Raw genomic sequence first — 16,826 nt, forward strand, 5'->3', positions numbered from 1 at the left:
ACAGGACCAGGCAGGATAACTGCAGCCAGCCTCCCATGCAGGAGATTTTATGACATCATGACACTGATGAACACAGAATAGTTCACTTTCACCTGCTTTTGTCACCACATATTTATACAATACTTGGTGAAGGTGTGGTCACATGCACCAGATGGGTGTGAGTTGTTTGAGTGTTTCTCAACAGAAAGCTAGTGGACCGTAAGGAGATATTTGCAAACTTTTACAAAAACTGTAGTCGACTAGAATTGCACACCTCACCTTGAAACCATTTAAAATTAAAAATGTAAAGAATTCCCCAGTTTATAACTGCAGCCAGCCTCACATGCAGGAGATGTTATGACATTATCACACTGTTGAACACAGAATAGTTAACCTGCTTTTGCCACCACATACAATACTTACTGAAGGTGTGGTCACATGTACCAAATGGGTGTGAGTTGTTTTAGTGTTTCTCGTTCATCAGGTAAGGGCATCAAATGACATGCTTCATAAGTTACTACTGTTCTTTGTGTCCGCTGTCTTTACTACTCACCACCAGACAAATATTGAGATTTTTGCAAAGACAGGCTACAGACAGGAAGAAGTGCAATGGTAACACTGGGATTACTGGAGAACTGATTCCACTTCAAGCCGCTGAAAAGGATATTTAAAGGAGCTACGACTGAGAGTGAAAGTAACTTTGAGGGGACTTTATTGACAGACTGACTTTCAGCTCAACACAGAGACTAAAAATGTTTTCTCAATCAGAGGGCGATCTCTCCTGTTCTGTCTGCCGGGAAATCTTTAAAGATCCAGTTGTTCTGTCCTGCAGCCACAGCTTCTGTAAAGACTGTCTGCAGAGATGGTGGAGAGAGAAACAAATAAATAACTGTCCTCTATGTCAGGAAGTATCTTTGTCGAGTGATCCACCTCGTAACCTGGCTTTAAAGAACCTGTGTGAGGCCTTCTTAGAGGAGAGAGATCAGAGAGCTGACGCTGAGGCTCTCTGCAGTTTGCACTCTGAGAAACTCAGACTCTTCTGTCTGGACCATCAAGAGCCGGTGTGTGTCGTCTGTCGAGATTCAAAGACACACAAGAACCACGAATTCAGACCCATCGATGAAGCTGCAAAGGATCATAGAGAGGAGCTACAGAAATCTCTAAAGCCTGTAGAGGATAAACTGAAGGTCCTGGAACAAGTTAAAGGAAACTGTGATCAAACAGCAGAATACATTAAGATCCAGGCAAGAAACACAGAGAACAAGATTCAACAGCAGTTTAAGAAGCTTCACCAGTTTCTACAAGAGGAAGAGGAGGCCAGGATCTCTGCTCTGAGGGAGGAAGAGGAGCAGAAGAGTCGGATGATGAAGGAGAAGATTGAGGCTCTGATCAGAGAGATAGCAGCTCTTTCAGACACAATCAGAGCCACAAAGGAGGAGCTGAGAGCTGAAGATGTCTCATTCCTGCAGAACTACAAGGCTGCAGTGAAAAGAGTCCAGCAGCGCCCTCTGCTGGATGATCCAGAGCTGATCTCAGGAGCTCTAATAGACGAGGTCAAACACCTGGGCAACCTGAGCTACTACATCTGGAGCAAGATGAAGGAGATGGTCTCCTACTCTCCTGTGATTCTGGATCCAAACTCTGCTCATCCAGAACTCCTTCTGTCGGAAGATTTGACCAGTGTGAGTCATGGAGAGAAACAGAAGCTTCCAGATAATCCAGAGAGGTTTGATTTGCTTTTCTGCGTCCTGGGCTCAAAGGGCTTCAACTCAGGGACTCACAGCTGGGAAGTTGAGGTTGGAAATGAAAAATGCTGGGGCATAGGTGTGGTACAAGAGTCTGTTCCAAAGAAAGGACAAACTGGAACTGGATACTTTGAAATCTGTTTTCTTGATGGAAAATACACAGCAGTCTCTCCACCACTCCCAGACACAGTTCTCTCAGTGCAGAAGAACCTCCAGAGGATCAGAGTTCATCTGAACTGGGACAAAGGAATGCTGTCATTCTCTGACTCTGATACCAAGACAGAGATATACACCTTCAAACAAACTTTCACTGAGAGGATGTTTCCATTCATTGGCACAGCAACTGGAAACCCAGTGAAGATTTTACCAGTGACAGTCTCTGTAAAAGGGGACCAACCCATTGTCACTTCAGTAACAGGATTATGGAAAAGTCTCTACAGTTTCTACTGGCCATCTCAGTGATACCCAATTTGGAAATGTAGTTTTTGTTGGTATTTTTGTTAAGATTTTCAAGAGTGGAAAAACTGCAAAAGTTAAAAAAAAATCTGTATATGAATGGATAGAAATACCAGGGATATAGGGCCATGAATAGTGAAATATTCTTCAGCTTTTTTGTTGGGAGATTCTTTTTCTCTTGAAAATGTTTACTTTATTGTGAACTGTTAGTCCTTTTGTACGAGCATTGCTTATTTCATTTTAAAAAGTGGAGACAGGTAATGTAGGGTTAATGTTAAATTCACTTTAAGTTTACTGTAGGTACGTTTTTCAGATGTAAACTCGACATAACTGGTCATATATTTTGCTACTTGGGATTATTATTAACTTTTTTGCAACTATTACTATAAAATATGTTGATATGTACATGGATGGGATTTTTTGCAGTGCATGGCTTTGGCCCACTTTCACATGAAATAAAAACATCTGGAAATACTTCACTTCAGTCTCCAGTGTTGCTCAGAGTTGTGTGATTAAAGGAGTCAAGAAGGCCATGAGTGTTTTTAGATTTCAAATTGGACCACGGCATTCTTAAGTTTGGGAATTGTTAACTAGCTAACATCACCGTAGCCATAACAGTAATGTTAGCTGTTACTTTTAGCTAGCTACCATTACTGTTAGCTCGGAATTTATGCACTTTCTTTTGTATCTTGTAACACTATCAAACAGTGATGTAAGCTAGCTGTTACTGTTAGTTACCATTACTGTTAGCTAACAATTTATGCATTTCCTTTAGTATCCTGTAACACTATCAAACAGTGATGTAAGCTAGCTGTTAATGTTAGTTACCATCACTGCTAGCTCGGAATTTATGCATTTTCTTTTGTATCCTGTAACACTACAAAACAGTGACGTTTGCAAGTTGTTACTGTTAGCAACTATTACAGTTAGCTAACAATTTATGTATTTCCTTTATTCTGTAACATCAAACAGTGATGTTAGCTGGCTGTTAGTTTGTCACCATTACTGTTAGCTAACAATTTATGCATTTCCTTTAGTATCCTGTAACACTACAAAACAGTGAAGTTTGCTAGTTGTTACTGTTAGCTACTGTTACAGTTAGCTAAATATTTAATCCTTTACTTTTGTATCCTGTAACAATAATCAGTGATGTAAGCTAGCTGTTACTGTTAGCTACCATTATTGTTAGCTAGGAATTCATGCCTTTCTTTTTATATCCTGCAACACTATCAAACAATGGTGTTAGCTAGGAGGTGGTTTAGTGCTTAGATTAGCTATAATGGGTTAACATGTTGTTTTTAAACCCACCTGTCACTCAAACTGACCATGTCCATTATCAGGCATAATTCTAAGCCATAATATAAAGCTTAAAGTTAAGTTCAGTTGTACAGTTGTCATGATTAGAGAAGTGAGCTACAGAGACCCAAAACATGTTTTGTACCAGGCTGTAAACCTGTTTGTTTCTGCTCCAAATGTTGGCATTTTGGCATGCAGCCTAGATGGGACAGATGCCAGCCTCTAGTGGCCACTTGAGGAACTGCAGTTTTTGGTTCTTCTTTTTGACTGAGTTTATCAGCCCTGGAAGTTAAAATATGGAGGTACAAGTGGTATGTCACAAAGAAGAGCTATAGCATACATACCAGGTTGGTTGGAGTCCAGGGGAGTCAGGCGATGGACTGGTGAACAGGACCAGGCAGGATAACTGCAGCCAGCCTCCCATGCAGGAGATGTTATGACATCATGACACTGATGAACACAGAATAGTTCACTTTCACCTGCTTTTGTCACCACATATTTATACAATACTTGGTGAAGGTGTGGTCACATGTTTGTGTTTCTCAACAGAAAGCTAGTGGACCGTAAGGAGATATTTGCAAACTTTTACTAAAACTGTATTCGACTAGAATTGCACACCTCACCTTGAAACCATTTAAAATTAAAAATGTAAAGAATTCCCCAGTTTATAACTGCAGCCAGCCTCACACGTAGGAGATGTAATGACATTATCTGATGTTAAACCCAGAATACTTCACTTTCACCTGCTTTTGTCACCACATATTTATACAATACTTACTGAAGGTGTGGTCACATGCACCAGATGGGTGGGAGTTGTTTGAGTGTTTCTCATTCCACAGGTAAGGGCATAAAATGAAATGCGTCATAAGGCACTGCTGTTCTTTGTGTCCGCTGTCTTTACTACTCACCACCAGACACATTGGAATTTTTGCATTCTACAGGCTACAGACTGGAATAAATTAAAAGGTAACGCTGGGATTACTGGAGAACTGATTCCACTTCAAGCCGCTGAAAAGGACATTTAGAGGAGCTACGATTTAAAGTGAATATAACTTTAAGGGAACCTTATTGAGAGACTGACTTCTGGTATCGTTGCTGTTTTTCATCTTAACACAGAGACTAAAAATGTTTTCTCAATCAGAGGGCGATCTCTCCTGTTCTGTCTGCCGTGACATCTTTAAAGATCCTGTCGTTCTGTCCTGCAGCCACAGCTTCTGTAAAGACTGTCTGCAGAGATGGTGGAGAGAGAAACAAATAAATAACTGTCCTCTTTGTAAGGAAGTATCTCTGTCGAGTGATCCACCTCGTAACCTGGCGTTAAAGAACCTGTGTGAGGCCTTCTTACAAGAGAGAGATCAGAAAGCTTCAGCAGAGTCTGAGGCTGTCTGCAGTCTGCACTCTAAGAAACTCAGACTGTTCTGTCTGGACCATCAAGAGCCGGTGTGTGTCGTCTGTCGAGATTCAAAGACACACAACAACCACAGATTCAGACCTATCAATGAAGCTGCACAGGATCACAGAGAGGAGCTACAGAAATCCCTAAAGCCTCTCCAAGACAAACTGAAGATCTTTGAACAAGTTAAAGGAAACTGTGATGAAACAGCAGAATACATTAAAGTCCAGGCCCGACTCACAGAGAGCAAGATTAAGGAGCAGTTTCAGAAGCTTCACCAGTTTCTACAAGAGCAAGAGGAGGCCAGGATCTCTGCTCTGAGGGACGAAGAGAAGCAGAAGAGTCGGATGATGAAGGAGAAGATTGAGGCTCTGATCAGAGAGATAGCAGCTCTTTCAGACACAATCAGAGCCACAGAGGAGGAGCTGAGAGCTGAAGACGTCACATTTCTGCAGAACTACAAGGCTGCAGTGAAAAGAGTCCAGCAGCGCCCCCTGCTGGAGGATCCAGAGCTGGTCTCAGGAGCTCTGATAGACGAGGTCAAACACCTGGGCAACCTGAGCTACAACATCTGGAACAAGATGAAGGAGATGGTCTCCTACTCTCCTGTGATTCTGGATCCAAACTCTGCTCATCCAGAACTCCTTCTGTCTCAAGATCTGATCAGTGTGAGGCATGGAAGGAAACAGAAGCGTCCAGATAATCCAGAGAGGTTTGATTGCCCCTTCTGCGTCCTGGGCTCTGAGGGCTTCAACTCAGGGACTCACACCTGGGACGTTGCGGTTGAAGATGAAAAACCCTGGGGCATAGGTGTGGTACAGGAATGTGTTTCAAAGAAGGGACGACAACAAACTGGATACTGTGAAATCTGTTTTCTAGATGGAAAATACTTAGCACTCTCTCCACCACTCCCAGACAAAGTTCTCTCAATGAAGAAGAATCCACGAAGGATCAGAGTTCATCTGGACTGGGACAAAGGAAAGTTATCGTTCTCTGATCCTGATACCAACACACACATTCACACCTTCACTCAAACTTTCACTGACAGGATGTTTCCATACATTGGCACAGCAAATGTAAACCCAGTGAAGATTTTACCACTGACTGTCTCTGTAAAATTGACACAAGCAACCCCCCTTCAAGTTATTTCAACAGTGAAGGAAATGGCGTATATCTTTAAAAATATGTTCATGAATGGACAGAAATGCCAGGGATGATAATGATAAAAAAAATCTAGTTCTATACACCCTGTGTGTTACCTGTCAGCACCTGTGTCGGATCAAACTTGGAGCCGTTTGCTATCAATTACTGATGTTGTTCTCTCCTGTCTAGATCGTTGCTTGTGCTGTATTAACTCTCGGATGCACGTTGCTTTGGACAAAAGAGTCTGCTAAATTAAATTGTTACATTGTAATATTGTTATATTCACTGTAAGTATAGGCCTACTGTAGGTATTGGTCATATGTTTTGCTACTTGGGATTATTCTTAACTATTTTTTCTGTTGTGAAAAAAAAGAGCAAATTGGGTCGTATTAAAATGTGTCAAAAACTTGTTTTCTTTGTGTGTTTGTTTTTACAATTAACTTTTTCACATATTGTTGCTTAAAAATGTTGAGATGTATGTGAATTGAATGTTTTAACTGCATTGCTGGTGGCCAATTTTCACATTGAATTTCACTGTTAATTAAATAAAAACATATCAAATACTTAATGTCAGTCTCAAGCGTTATTTAGAGTTGTGTGATTAAAGGAATGGATGGGCTTTAGAATATTTTTTTGTACCAGGCAAAACTCAGAGTGAGATAACTTTGATGACATCACTGTGACGTCATCTGGGTTATGCTCTCCTTCACAACCACAGAAAAAGCAAAAAGCAAACAAACTGATCGTCATGTGTAAAATGTAACATGACAAAGAAAGAAACTGGACAAGATGTGAATGTGGTCAGTAGATTATATTATCCTCTTTAAAAAAAAAAAGACTTCATGACAGGAATTCACTTCATTCAATTAACCAAAGCCTAAACATGTTCAGAGTCCTAAATACTGTTTAAAATTTACTGCATAACAACATGGAGCTACTGCATTATTGTTCAACCACAAGTTCTGTTGAGAATATGGACCAACAGCTGATTTCACCTGCTGTATATGTTCCTCATCATATGTAGAAGCGAATCAAAAATATGCTAACAACTATGGATGCATATTGTGAAGAGCTCCAGAAACTTCTAACTGTAGAGGTTAATCCGTTTTTACTGTAACTGGCAGGTATTGATTTAAAGGTGGGGTTTGTGAATCTGTAGAAAGTTTGTTCATATTTAAACTCCATACATCCTCCTCTAAGCTCCTCAACCTACATTTATGTACCTACATTGTCGGGGATACTACTCAAACAACTAACTAAATAACAAGCAAAATGGCCCATTGCTGAGCATCTGAGGCCTCAATAGGGAAAGCAATTTTTGTCACTATGATGGCGTGGCCACGTTCTTCGTGGGCAAGGATGTGAAAGAGAGATAGTTGCCTGCAGAGGAAGAGGTTGGAGCAATCTCAGAAGCCATTAGCCTTCATCTGACGAAGACTTAGCCTCTTAGGACGGCAGTTGATATCCAGGAAATAACTTCCTCGTCTGACGGCTTGTTGTCATTGTTTATAGTCCAACTAGCAACTTAAGACGCAAGATTGGAGATGGAGTTTAGAGAAGACTTGTTGTTATCCACCTTGATGTGCAGAAATCTGCTCGTAGGGATAAATAAAAAGCTTAATCGCTGTCAGATGATAGGCGACTTGTTCGGGGATTGCGATCCTGCTTTACAAGGACTGTTTTCTTGCATACAACCAAAGCCTGCTGAAATTTGATTGGTCAATACTACCTGGACAAGAAACAGAAACACCTCCAACACCAAAAATCTTGCCCCTCACCTACAGATTCTATATTCATAAAAATATATCTGTTTTTAAAGTAATAAGGTTGCACACGCTTCCTGTTGCTATAAAGGATGGAATAGTGTTTGTTAGTTTGTTTGTTAACTGTTTACAGAGCGACGGCTGGGTCACAGAACATACAAATAGGGAACCTTGAGGAGATGAGATGAGGAGTTACCCCACCTTTAATGTTGCACCTGTTGAACATTAAAATTTTTACAACAAGGACGACAGAAATTAACAAGCTAGACTAATATATCGCCTTAATTTAAGTGGCACGAGTGAGAGAGTAAAATACTCCAGATTTGGCTGGACTGTCCGACTCCAATATCTGCAAACTACTTAAGCTAACTTTGTTATAAAAAGCTCGCTACATTTTGTTCACTTCTTGTCTCCAGTTTGGCCTTGAAACGCACCGTTTTTTTAATAAAAACAAATCAGCAGCAGCAGAAAAACGATCAAGCTTTCCGACGCAATGAGACATACAGGACACCTACTCTACAACTTGTTAAAGCCGCACTAATCAATATTCTTTTAAAAAAAACGATCAAATTACATTCATCAAACCTGACAACCCTGAACGATAATGTTCCTCTGTGTCTGCTGGATGCTTTGATGTTGTGTTTGCAGCTTGTTCTGCTGCCCCCTAGAGGCCAAAATATGTATCTAATTTAGCAGATTTAACCAACACTGTTTTTGTTCAATCTGTCAGTTCATTGTCCATCATAACTCCAGTCTATAAAACATGTCAAGTACTTCAACATGATGTAGTTTGAAATCTCTGTAACCATCCAGGAGATGTAAATGCATAGTGAGTCTAACAGTTCACTCTCTAACCCGCTCCACCCTAAATACACCTCACCTTCCCTCCACCTTCTTACAGACAACCAGCCCAGGTATGTCAGCCCCCTCCCTCACTTTTTTCTTTATTAAAGCAGTGTTCATGCAACACATTAACCGCCCGCCACACTCAGGACGTTAGCGTTTGATGTTCTTGCTTATTGATGGAAGATGCAGCCAAGCAGGGCTAAAAAAACGAGTCCAAATTAATAAAAAGGAAAATAAAATTCTTCCTCCTTCACCCATCTGTTTGTCCCTCTTTCTCTCTCCGGCACAGTTTAGGTGTTCAGTCGAGTTCATTTTAAAAGGCGCTGGGTTTTTTTCCTCCTCCTCTACCCGATGCTACATGATGATTCGTGGCTCTGGGACCGACTCGTTGATGGATTTGTGAGGCAGGACGTTGGCACCGTTCAGGTAGAGCTCGTCGTTTACGATCACATCCTCCCCCAACACGGTCACGTTCTCCATACGAACCTGCAACACAGAATAAGACAAAGACAGGACATGATATAAAAAGGGGGTGTAATTGATTGACAGCTCTGTTGAGAAATCAGGCTACTCTGTTCCCGAGTAGCAGAGTAGAGGAGGAACAGTGAGAGGAAAAGTAACTAGCTCCACCAGCCGATCTCTACTGCACACACTCCGGCTCCAAAGGTGCAAGATGGCAGTCATTGCGTGCAACACATGAATCACCCCTTTGAAAAGGTTGGTGACGTCTGTTCTTTACTCACCCACTGGCCTACAGAGGAGCTCCACCCCACGATGCAGCTCTCCAGCCAGGAGTGTGATCGGACCCGCGCTCCTTTCATCACCGTGCAGCGTTTTATCCTCACCCCGTCCTCCACAACCACGCCTGCACCGATGCTCACATTCGGGCCGATGGTGCAGTTCTCCCCGATCTCAGCCGTCGGGTCCTACAGAGGAGAGGATGGAGGATTATCAAACAGTACGGTTCTCTATCTGACATAAAACACTAAGGCTGGGTTCCACCAACAAGGATTAATTTTTAAACCTGATTAAATCATGGTTTAACTTTAAATTATGTTGCACCAAACTTTAAAACTAGCTTAAAATTAAGAGATTAAATTGAAGCCTCTCTTTAAACCTCAGTTTAGTTTTTTCTCTAAACCTAGATTAAATTTAATTCTGTTGCACAAAACCTTTAAACTCCAACTTAAAATGTGATCCAGTATTAACTTTAAACTTACACTTGAAGTGGTTTAACCTTGAAGAAAATTGAGGCACAGAAGTTACTCATTTTAAACCTAGTCTAACCCAACCTAAGACGCCAAACTCACCACCAGAACATTGCCGAGGAAACCGGGCCCCGTGCGTAGTCTCTCAGGAGCGTGTTGTCGTAGCGACTGAAGGTACATACACATCCCTGTCAGGAAGTCTTTAGGCTGACCGATGTCCATCCAGAACCCTGCAGGCAGACAGACAGACAGATAGGCAGACAAACAGACAGACAGACAGACAGCATGCAGAGATACAGACAGGGAGAGCAGTTAGTTAACATAGAAAGGACAAGAAAGGAGCCTTCTTGGGACAGGTGAGGTACTGAAGCACAAGATCTGCACACATTCACCTCCATTGACAGGCTGACCAGTTTTCACCGTCTTTAAAGGATCATACCGCTGTTTTACTTATATTCCACCTAGTATATTTTACATTACCGCTATTGTGCAGAGTCATTAGACTGATTCTACAACTGCAGCGAACTAAAATTTAGAACGTATTTACTTTATTTAGCCGGGAAATTGTACTGATTTGATTTATTTTCATTGTTCTTTTAAGCGTCTGAAGGTTTGTACAACATTATCATAAAAATGAAATAGCTGTAACTATTTTACGACACCTGTTGAAAAGATCAAGGATCTTTTTTCGTAACAGCTTATCAGCCAGGTTATTCCAGTTCTTAAAGGAGGAGTCACCTTAACTGAACATCAGTTTACACGTGTCTGAGTCACTTTCAGATTTTCGCTCTGACGACAGACCCAGATAAACCTGAAGCCGACCTTTAAGAACTGAAACATCCAGGCCAATGAAGCATAGATCCAGTAAATCTACAGCAGGAAACCACAAGGAGCTGCTCAGTGTTCACAGATCTGTAAAGTCTTCTGAGGGAATGAAGCCACTACGACCTGGACCAGAGTCTGTCCAGTCTGCCTGTTCGGACTACAGGACAGGAGGGAGGCTATACTGTTCAGCTAGAGGTTTTCACTGTTTCAGACAAGACTAAACGATCCCAGAGAGGGATGGGGCTGTAGAGATGCACCGATTCCAGATGTTTTCTGAACCCTGCAGAATCCTGATGTGGAAAAAGTCTTCTTGCAATGCGATAATGGATACATTTTAATTCAGAAATCTTGTTTCAGTTGATGTTGTGTTTGTTGTAATCGGTGCTTCTCTATAAACCATTGCTTTCCAGGACAACATGAGTTCAGGTGTAAGAAAAACCCAAACACTTACGTCTGGTGGAGCTGTGAGCTGAAGGACCAGAGCGAGCGCACAGGTCAACTTCCCACAATATCTTACATGATCATCCTACTATTGAGTCTCTTACATATAGTAAGAGGCAAAAAGAAAATAAATCTGCCTACCAGCAAATACTGTATCATGTTTGCTAAATATGAAACAAAAACCAAAGAGTTCAAATGAGTATTTCTTGGTATAAAAACCAGCAGACACTCAAGGAGGTTACCTGTCTGCTAAGCTAAGTTAGCCTGCTGCTGATGGGAGCTCCAGTTAAAGACTGATTAAGTGACAATGAAAATAATTGTAAGTTGCAGATATCAATAAAAAGAGAAGTATGTATTATTAATTTGTGTTGTAGCACTTCAGTAGAAGTAGTAATATTTACCCTGTAGCTCCATGGCATACAGATGTCCCTCCTCCGCCATGAAAGGAAATATCTCTTTCTCGATGGAGGTTGGTCTCAGCTGCACACAAACATTTTAAATTATATCATAAACTACATTATTAAATTAAACATATATATGTAGAAATATTGAGGTTGTTTGTGTGTGTGTAAGACTCACCTGGATCCTGCTGAGCATGCTGGGATTGAAGATGTAAATGCCGGCGTTGATCTTGTTGGACACAAAGACCTGCGGCTTCTCGACGAAGCGGTGTATCCTGCCGCCGTCCGTCTCAAAGACGACCACGCCGTACTTAGAGGGCTCCTCCACCCTCGTTACCTTCACACACACGCAAACAAATGTAGCTTTGACTCTACTGAAGTTCAGTCCAACACTAATTAGATGATAAGTAAAACTTAAAAAACAAAACAGAATTTAATAATGAAACAAAACCACGTAAAGAAACTTAAATCAGGTCAAATCACTTCACATTCTCTTAAAATGTGCTGATGATGTGTTAGATTACTTTCCTTTATCAAGCCCAAAGCTTGAAGTTTAAAGACCAAAAGCGACAGAGAAAAAATTATATATATAATGTTGTCATCTCCAAATATGTATTTGTCATTTCTATATCATTTTCCGTTCTTTTATAGTTGAATTATGGCCTGATTATCCTGAGTACGACTGTATAATTTGTATTTGCTATTTAGTCCTTTAGTTATCTATCATCCATTCCCCTTTGTTTTTTTTAACTTCATAATTTGTGCAGCTCTGTCTGTGTCTGTTGGCGGATGTGTTTCCCCGTTTTGGCCTGTCATCTAAAGATTTCACCGTTTCTCTTTTAGTGGTCTTTCCTGTAGGTGGGCTTCCATTCGCACAGATTCACTCAGATAAACACTCTGTACTGTCTCTCTCTATCTCACCACGATGGTTCCCTCCTTGCCGTGGTTGCGGTGGAACTGCAGCAGGTCTTTGAAGGGAAAATCACAGATGACGTCTGAGTTGAGGACGAAGAACGGCTCGTTGTCGACGTTCAGCAGCTCTCGAGCCAGCGCCAGGGGGCCGGCTGCACACAAACACACACACACGTTCAATTCATACTTCATACATATCAACTATATCAAAAATAGTCGAGAAATGTATGTTGAACCTGGAAGACAAAGCCTCAACCTTATTAGTTTTAAAATGTACTTTCTTTTCTGTGTGTCTGGATCTGTCTGCAGAGAGGAGAAACTCACCAGTTCCCAGAGGCTCCTTCTCATGAGACAGAGAGATTTTAATCCCGAGCTGAGGAGAAAACAGGGAAACATTTAAAACTGACTGAGAACAAAGATCATTTCTGTGATAACAAAAATATATCAGAGTGGATGAAAATGTTCACAAAGAATCTGCCCGGGGGTCAAATTGTTTAGATTGCCAACAAGCGGGAAAAAAACATTAAGTTAGTGTAATAAATATCTTCTTTTTCTATTGATGTCTGACACCAACAAGATTCATCTGAAGCCTAAGCCTTCACTGATGTCATAATGCTGTAATATGTGTCCTGCACATTGTCCACAATCAAATATTACAGCAGCAGAATTGTTATACATTTTGTTGGATGATTTCAGAGTCAGTATAATTCTAATTTAATGTGGTGGAGGTAGAGGTCCAATCTTAGAGGATAAACAAAAAAACTACCTGCATGAATTCACAACATCTTCAGTGAGGGCAAAAACAAATCTCTTTCTTGTGATTTGATTTTTACAGAAGCCCTAAACGGACATGCATCCACACATTTTATTTACTCAGTTTTCCCCTGATAACGACTTAATTTCAGTTTTCTTGAGATCTCGACTTATTTATCTCGTTATCTCGAGAAAATGACTCGTTATCACGGGAAAACAGAGGAAATAAAATGTATGGATGCATGTCCGCTTCGGGCCTCCGTATATTTTCATGAAAGTCAGAGAAAGTTAGTGACTGACCATCTGCTCTGGTTCGCTACACACAAAACTCAAACTCATTCATAAAGCACCTTTTACACCAACATGATGCAGCCCAAAAAATTGCAAGTCTAGAATATATGAAAAATGACCAGTGGGAGGATTACATAATAAAATGGGAAAATACCAGGTCTTTATTTCTAAGGATAAATAATACCCTAAATATCATTGGTAAGTTTATCTTTTGTTGTGGTTTTTTTATTCTTTTTCTAGATATATGTTCTTATTATTCCTTTATTATAATTTATTTATAATTATTATTTACTATATTAACTGTACAAAGTTAAGTGTTTTTTTACAAATCATTAAAAAAAAAATTGGTAGGACTTTGTAATTAAATACAGAAATAGCACGGCAGCATTAAAAAAAGTCAATGTGTCAGTGAGTGTGACGGCTTGTCATACGTACTCTCTGCTCCTGGACTGTCATCTCTCTCTCCAGCAGCTCTGACATGTAGCTCACCGCCAGAATCACATGGTTCACCCCGGCCTACAAACACACACATGCACATATAATCAGAAAAAATACATAAGACATTTAAATTTAAGCCTCCTATGTGTCCGTCTTTAGAGACTCTTAACAGCAGCTAAATAAAAGAAAAGCAGCTGAGTTCAGGCTCACTGACTCCCTCCTCCTTCTTCTACTCCTCCGTACCTTCACCAGCGCCTCCACCTGGTGCAGCAGGATGGGTTTGTTACAGAAATCCACCAGCGGTTTGGGGACGCTCAAGGTGAGCGGTCGCAGTCGGGTCCCGTACCCCCCCACCAGGATCAAAGCCTTCATTGCTTCTGCCTTTAGCAAACGTTACAGAGGTGATGAAAGCTCATCAATGACGAGACGGCAACCAGCCTGAGAGGAGAGGAGAGGAGAAGGGAGAGTGTGACCGAGAAAGGAAGCAATCACAAAGTATTATGTGCTGGTCTCTGTGATGGATTATAAAGTAACTTTGACTTTTACTCTGAAAATCTGAACCAAAAGGCTTCCTGACAGGAAAAAATTAAACCTAATATTATTTTTTTTAAAGTCCTGCTAACTGCCTCCAGAAGCATGGAACAAACTGATGGAGTATTTTGGTGTTTGCTCAATCTGCAGGGATCAAGGATCTTTTTTTAAATTAAATTATCAGTTATATTTGTATTTTTTCATGCTTCTTGCCAAAACTATATATTTCATAAAAAATAAAACTTTAATATTTTGTTTCTTTTTTAATAAAGATCAAGGTTCATGTCCAGCTTCCAACTTTCAGTTGATAAAGAAACACAGTCATTGGAAATACTATCAAAAGGTCGGTAAGCTTTTGTAAAAGAACGTCTGGGTTTTTCATTAACAGCTGGTTATTTATTTACTTTTCGTTAGGGGTGCACGATATGGATCTTTTTTCAGCTGATACCGATAATTTCCTGCTTGTCATGGCCGATACAGATGAGCGATAATTTCACACTTTTGTACTTTTAAAAAGTAGTCAATAACGTGTATTTTATTCACAAATAGGGGTTAGAAAAGCGAAGACGTATCAGGCAGTGAAATGAGAATTTATAGTCCACAGTGATCTGAATCTTTGCAGAACATATTGCAAATTGCGATCCAGCTGTCTTCATCTAAAACTGTGAATTGTATTGTGCATCCCTTATTTTTTTTTATAAAATCACATGCTTAGCTCTGTGTAACAGTAAAACATGAGATAACAAACTGGGGCTACCTGGCAGACAATCTTCAGTCTCTGGTTTGCACTGTAAGGTTTGTGCTTTTAAAAAAGGTTTGTTCAGATTGCATAACTGTTATTTTTATCCATTTATTTATGTATTATGTACTATATCCTTCGTTTGAATGTGTAACTCATCAAAATGTTCTACACAAAGTTGATACTTTTGCCTAAATGAGCGTTCAGATGACCTGATGAAGTTGATGATCAGAAATTACAGCTGATTGCAGCTCAGATTCAACCCTGTCTTTGGGTCTATAGCTTCATTTGCACGCTGTCAAACTTGTTAAACCTGTACTTCTTTGTGTAATCACAGACAGGAGTATCTTTAAGGACAAGGGTAGGGGTATCTGTATGAATAGAAGTGTTAAGGTTTGAACGACCTTGTTATCTTTTTGCTCCTTCTCACACCAGAATATTTTCTGCTCAAAAAGAAACAGAAAGTCTCATGACAGATGATAACCGCGTCCTCCTAATCAACTGTACTTAGGATGTTAGCCACGGTGTCAGCTCAGATAACAAGAGTTCATTTATTCTTTCAGTCAGTCAAAGTATACTCTCATGTTAGTGTACTTCTTATATGTTAATTTCTGTATTCTTCATCAAAACAGCATCACTTACAGGTGATACAATGAGAGTATACAGAGGGAGAAGCACAAATTACAGCAGGTGCATCAATAGAAGCTAATTTAGCCATTCTAGCAACACTAATACTCTGATTACTCTACCGTAAACTTGCGACAATTTATGAATGAAAGCTCGTATGCTTGAGGCTAGAGAGTACGTTATGAGCTCAGAGATAAATATAGAACAAACTGTACTCATGTTTTCAACTCTGACACAACGAACTAACAGTGATTGAAGCTATCTCATGTTAGCTAAAATAGCTAATTTACTCCTGTCTTAAATTACAGCAGTTAACGACAAGCTGCCGGCTAACTGGCCATCATCCTGCTCCTTTCTTCCGTCTGTGTGAAAATGAATAAAAATGAAGAAAACTTACAGAGATCTGTTTCACCTAAATGCTCCAGGAGATTTCTGAATCAGTGAGACTCTGGGAAGGACACGTAATATCGTTCAAATCCCAATTCCTTGTTTGGTTTCCTGTCCAGCCGGTCAGCGTCAAGTTAGACAATATGATACATACAACATCCTGTCCTGAGTTTCAAAGTAAAAGCAAGCCAGATTCAGTTGGTAACTAAGTTTGGAACCATTTGACCTTTTCTTAAATGTGCTTCTATAGCATGTCATGGTAGTAAGAATAAAATAATATTCTGAATTAATTTTTTTTTTAATCGAATCGACTATTGAAGTCCGACTGCAGATTTTATATTTCTAACTTCAAGACTTTGCTGCTCTCTTAACTAGGACTTGATCATCCTTGACTGTGGTCGAGCATCACTTGTAATCTCATGTGTTTTTAGAGTAGGAATACACTTTACATTACATGATTTGATTAGTATTTTTACTTATATAAAACATATATAAAGCTTGTTGACTTTAGTCTTTGTGGTGTGTTTATGTGCAACACAAAAAATGTTTGAAAATGTGAGACAGTGCATAGCTTTCTGCCTCAGCAAAGCTTTTTTATGTGTATCGGATGGAAAATTTGGAACTTGATACCCACTTCAGTGATAGTAGGAAA

The 16,826-nt window shown here is 40.1% G+C and overlaps 3 protein-coding genes across 3 annotated transcripts; 2 read left to right on the forward strand and 1 right to left on the reverse strand.

Annotated features, from left to right (window-relative positions):
* Positions 1 to 481: 481 nt before the first annotated feature.
* Positions 482 to 2,635, forward strand: LOC138605991 (nuclear factor 7, ovary-like). The gene has a single exon (XM_069678450.1). It carries the CDS (start codon positions 732 to 734, stop codon positions 2,184 to 2,186), a length of 1,455 nt encoding a protein of 484 aa, XP_069534551.1. The 5' UTR covers positions 482 to 731; the 3' UTR covers positions 2,187 to 2,635.
* Positions 2,636 to 4,368: 1,733 nt separating this feature from the next.
* LOC138606472 (E3 ubiquitin-protein ligase TRIM35-like) lies at positions 4,369 to 6,289 on the forward strand. Its single transcript, XM_069678939.1, has one exon. It carries the CDS (start codon positions 4,602 to 4,604, stop codon positions 6,084 to 6,086), a length of 1,485 nt encoding a protein of 494 aa, XP_069535040.1. The 5' UTR covers positions 4,369 to 4,601; the 3' UTR covers positions 6,087 to 6,289.
* Positions 6,290 to 8,071: 1,782 nt separating this feature from the next.
* gmppb (GDP-mannose pyrophosphorylase B) lies at positions 8,072 to 16,269 on the reverse strand. The gene is made up of 10 exons (XM_069678940.1): positions 16,185 to 16,269; positions 14,134 to 14,328; positions 13,888 to 13,968; positions 12,733 to 12,781; positions 12,418 to 12,560; positions 11,675 to 11,833; positions 11,497 to 11,575; positions 9,932 to 10,059; positions 9,365 to 9,547; positions 8,072 to 9,107 (listed from the first exon to the last, which is right to left on the reverse strand). Exons 2-10 carry the CDS (start codon positions 14,260 to 14,262, stop codon positions 8,976 to 8,978), a joined length of 1,083 nt encoding a protein of 360 aa, XP_069535041.1. The 5' UTR covers positions 14,263 to 14,328; positions 16,185 to 16,269; the 3' UTR covers positions 8,072 to 8,975.
* Between the last annotated feature and the right edge of the window lie 557 nt (positions 16,270 to 16,826).

Source organism: Semicossyphus pulcher, unplaced genomic scaffold, assembly GCF_022749685.1.
Source record: "Semicossyphus pulcher isolate SPU_LCO1_2020_fin unplaced genomic scaffold, fSemPul1.0.p SCAF_3, whole genome shotgun sequence".
Lineage (NCBI taxonomy): Eukaryota > Metazoa > Chordata > Actinopteri > Labriformes > Labridae > Semicossyphus > Semicossyphus pulcher.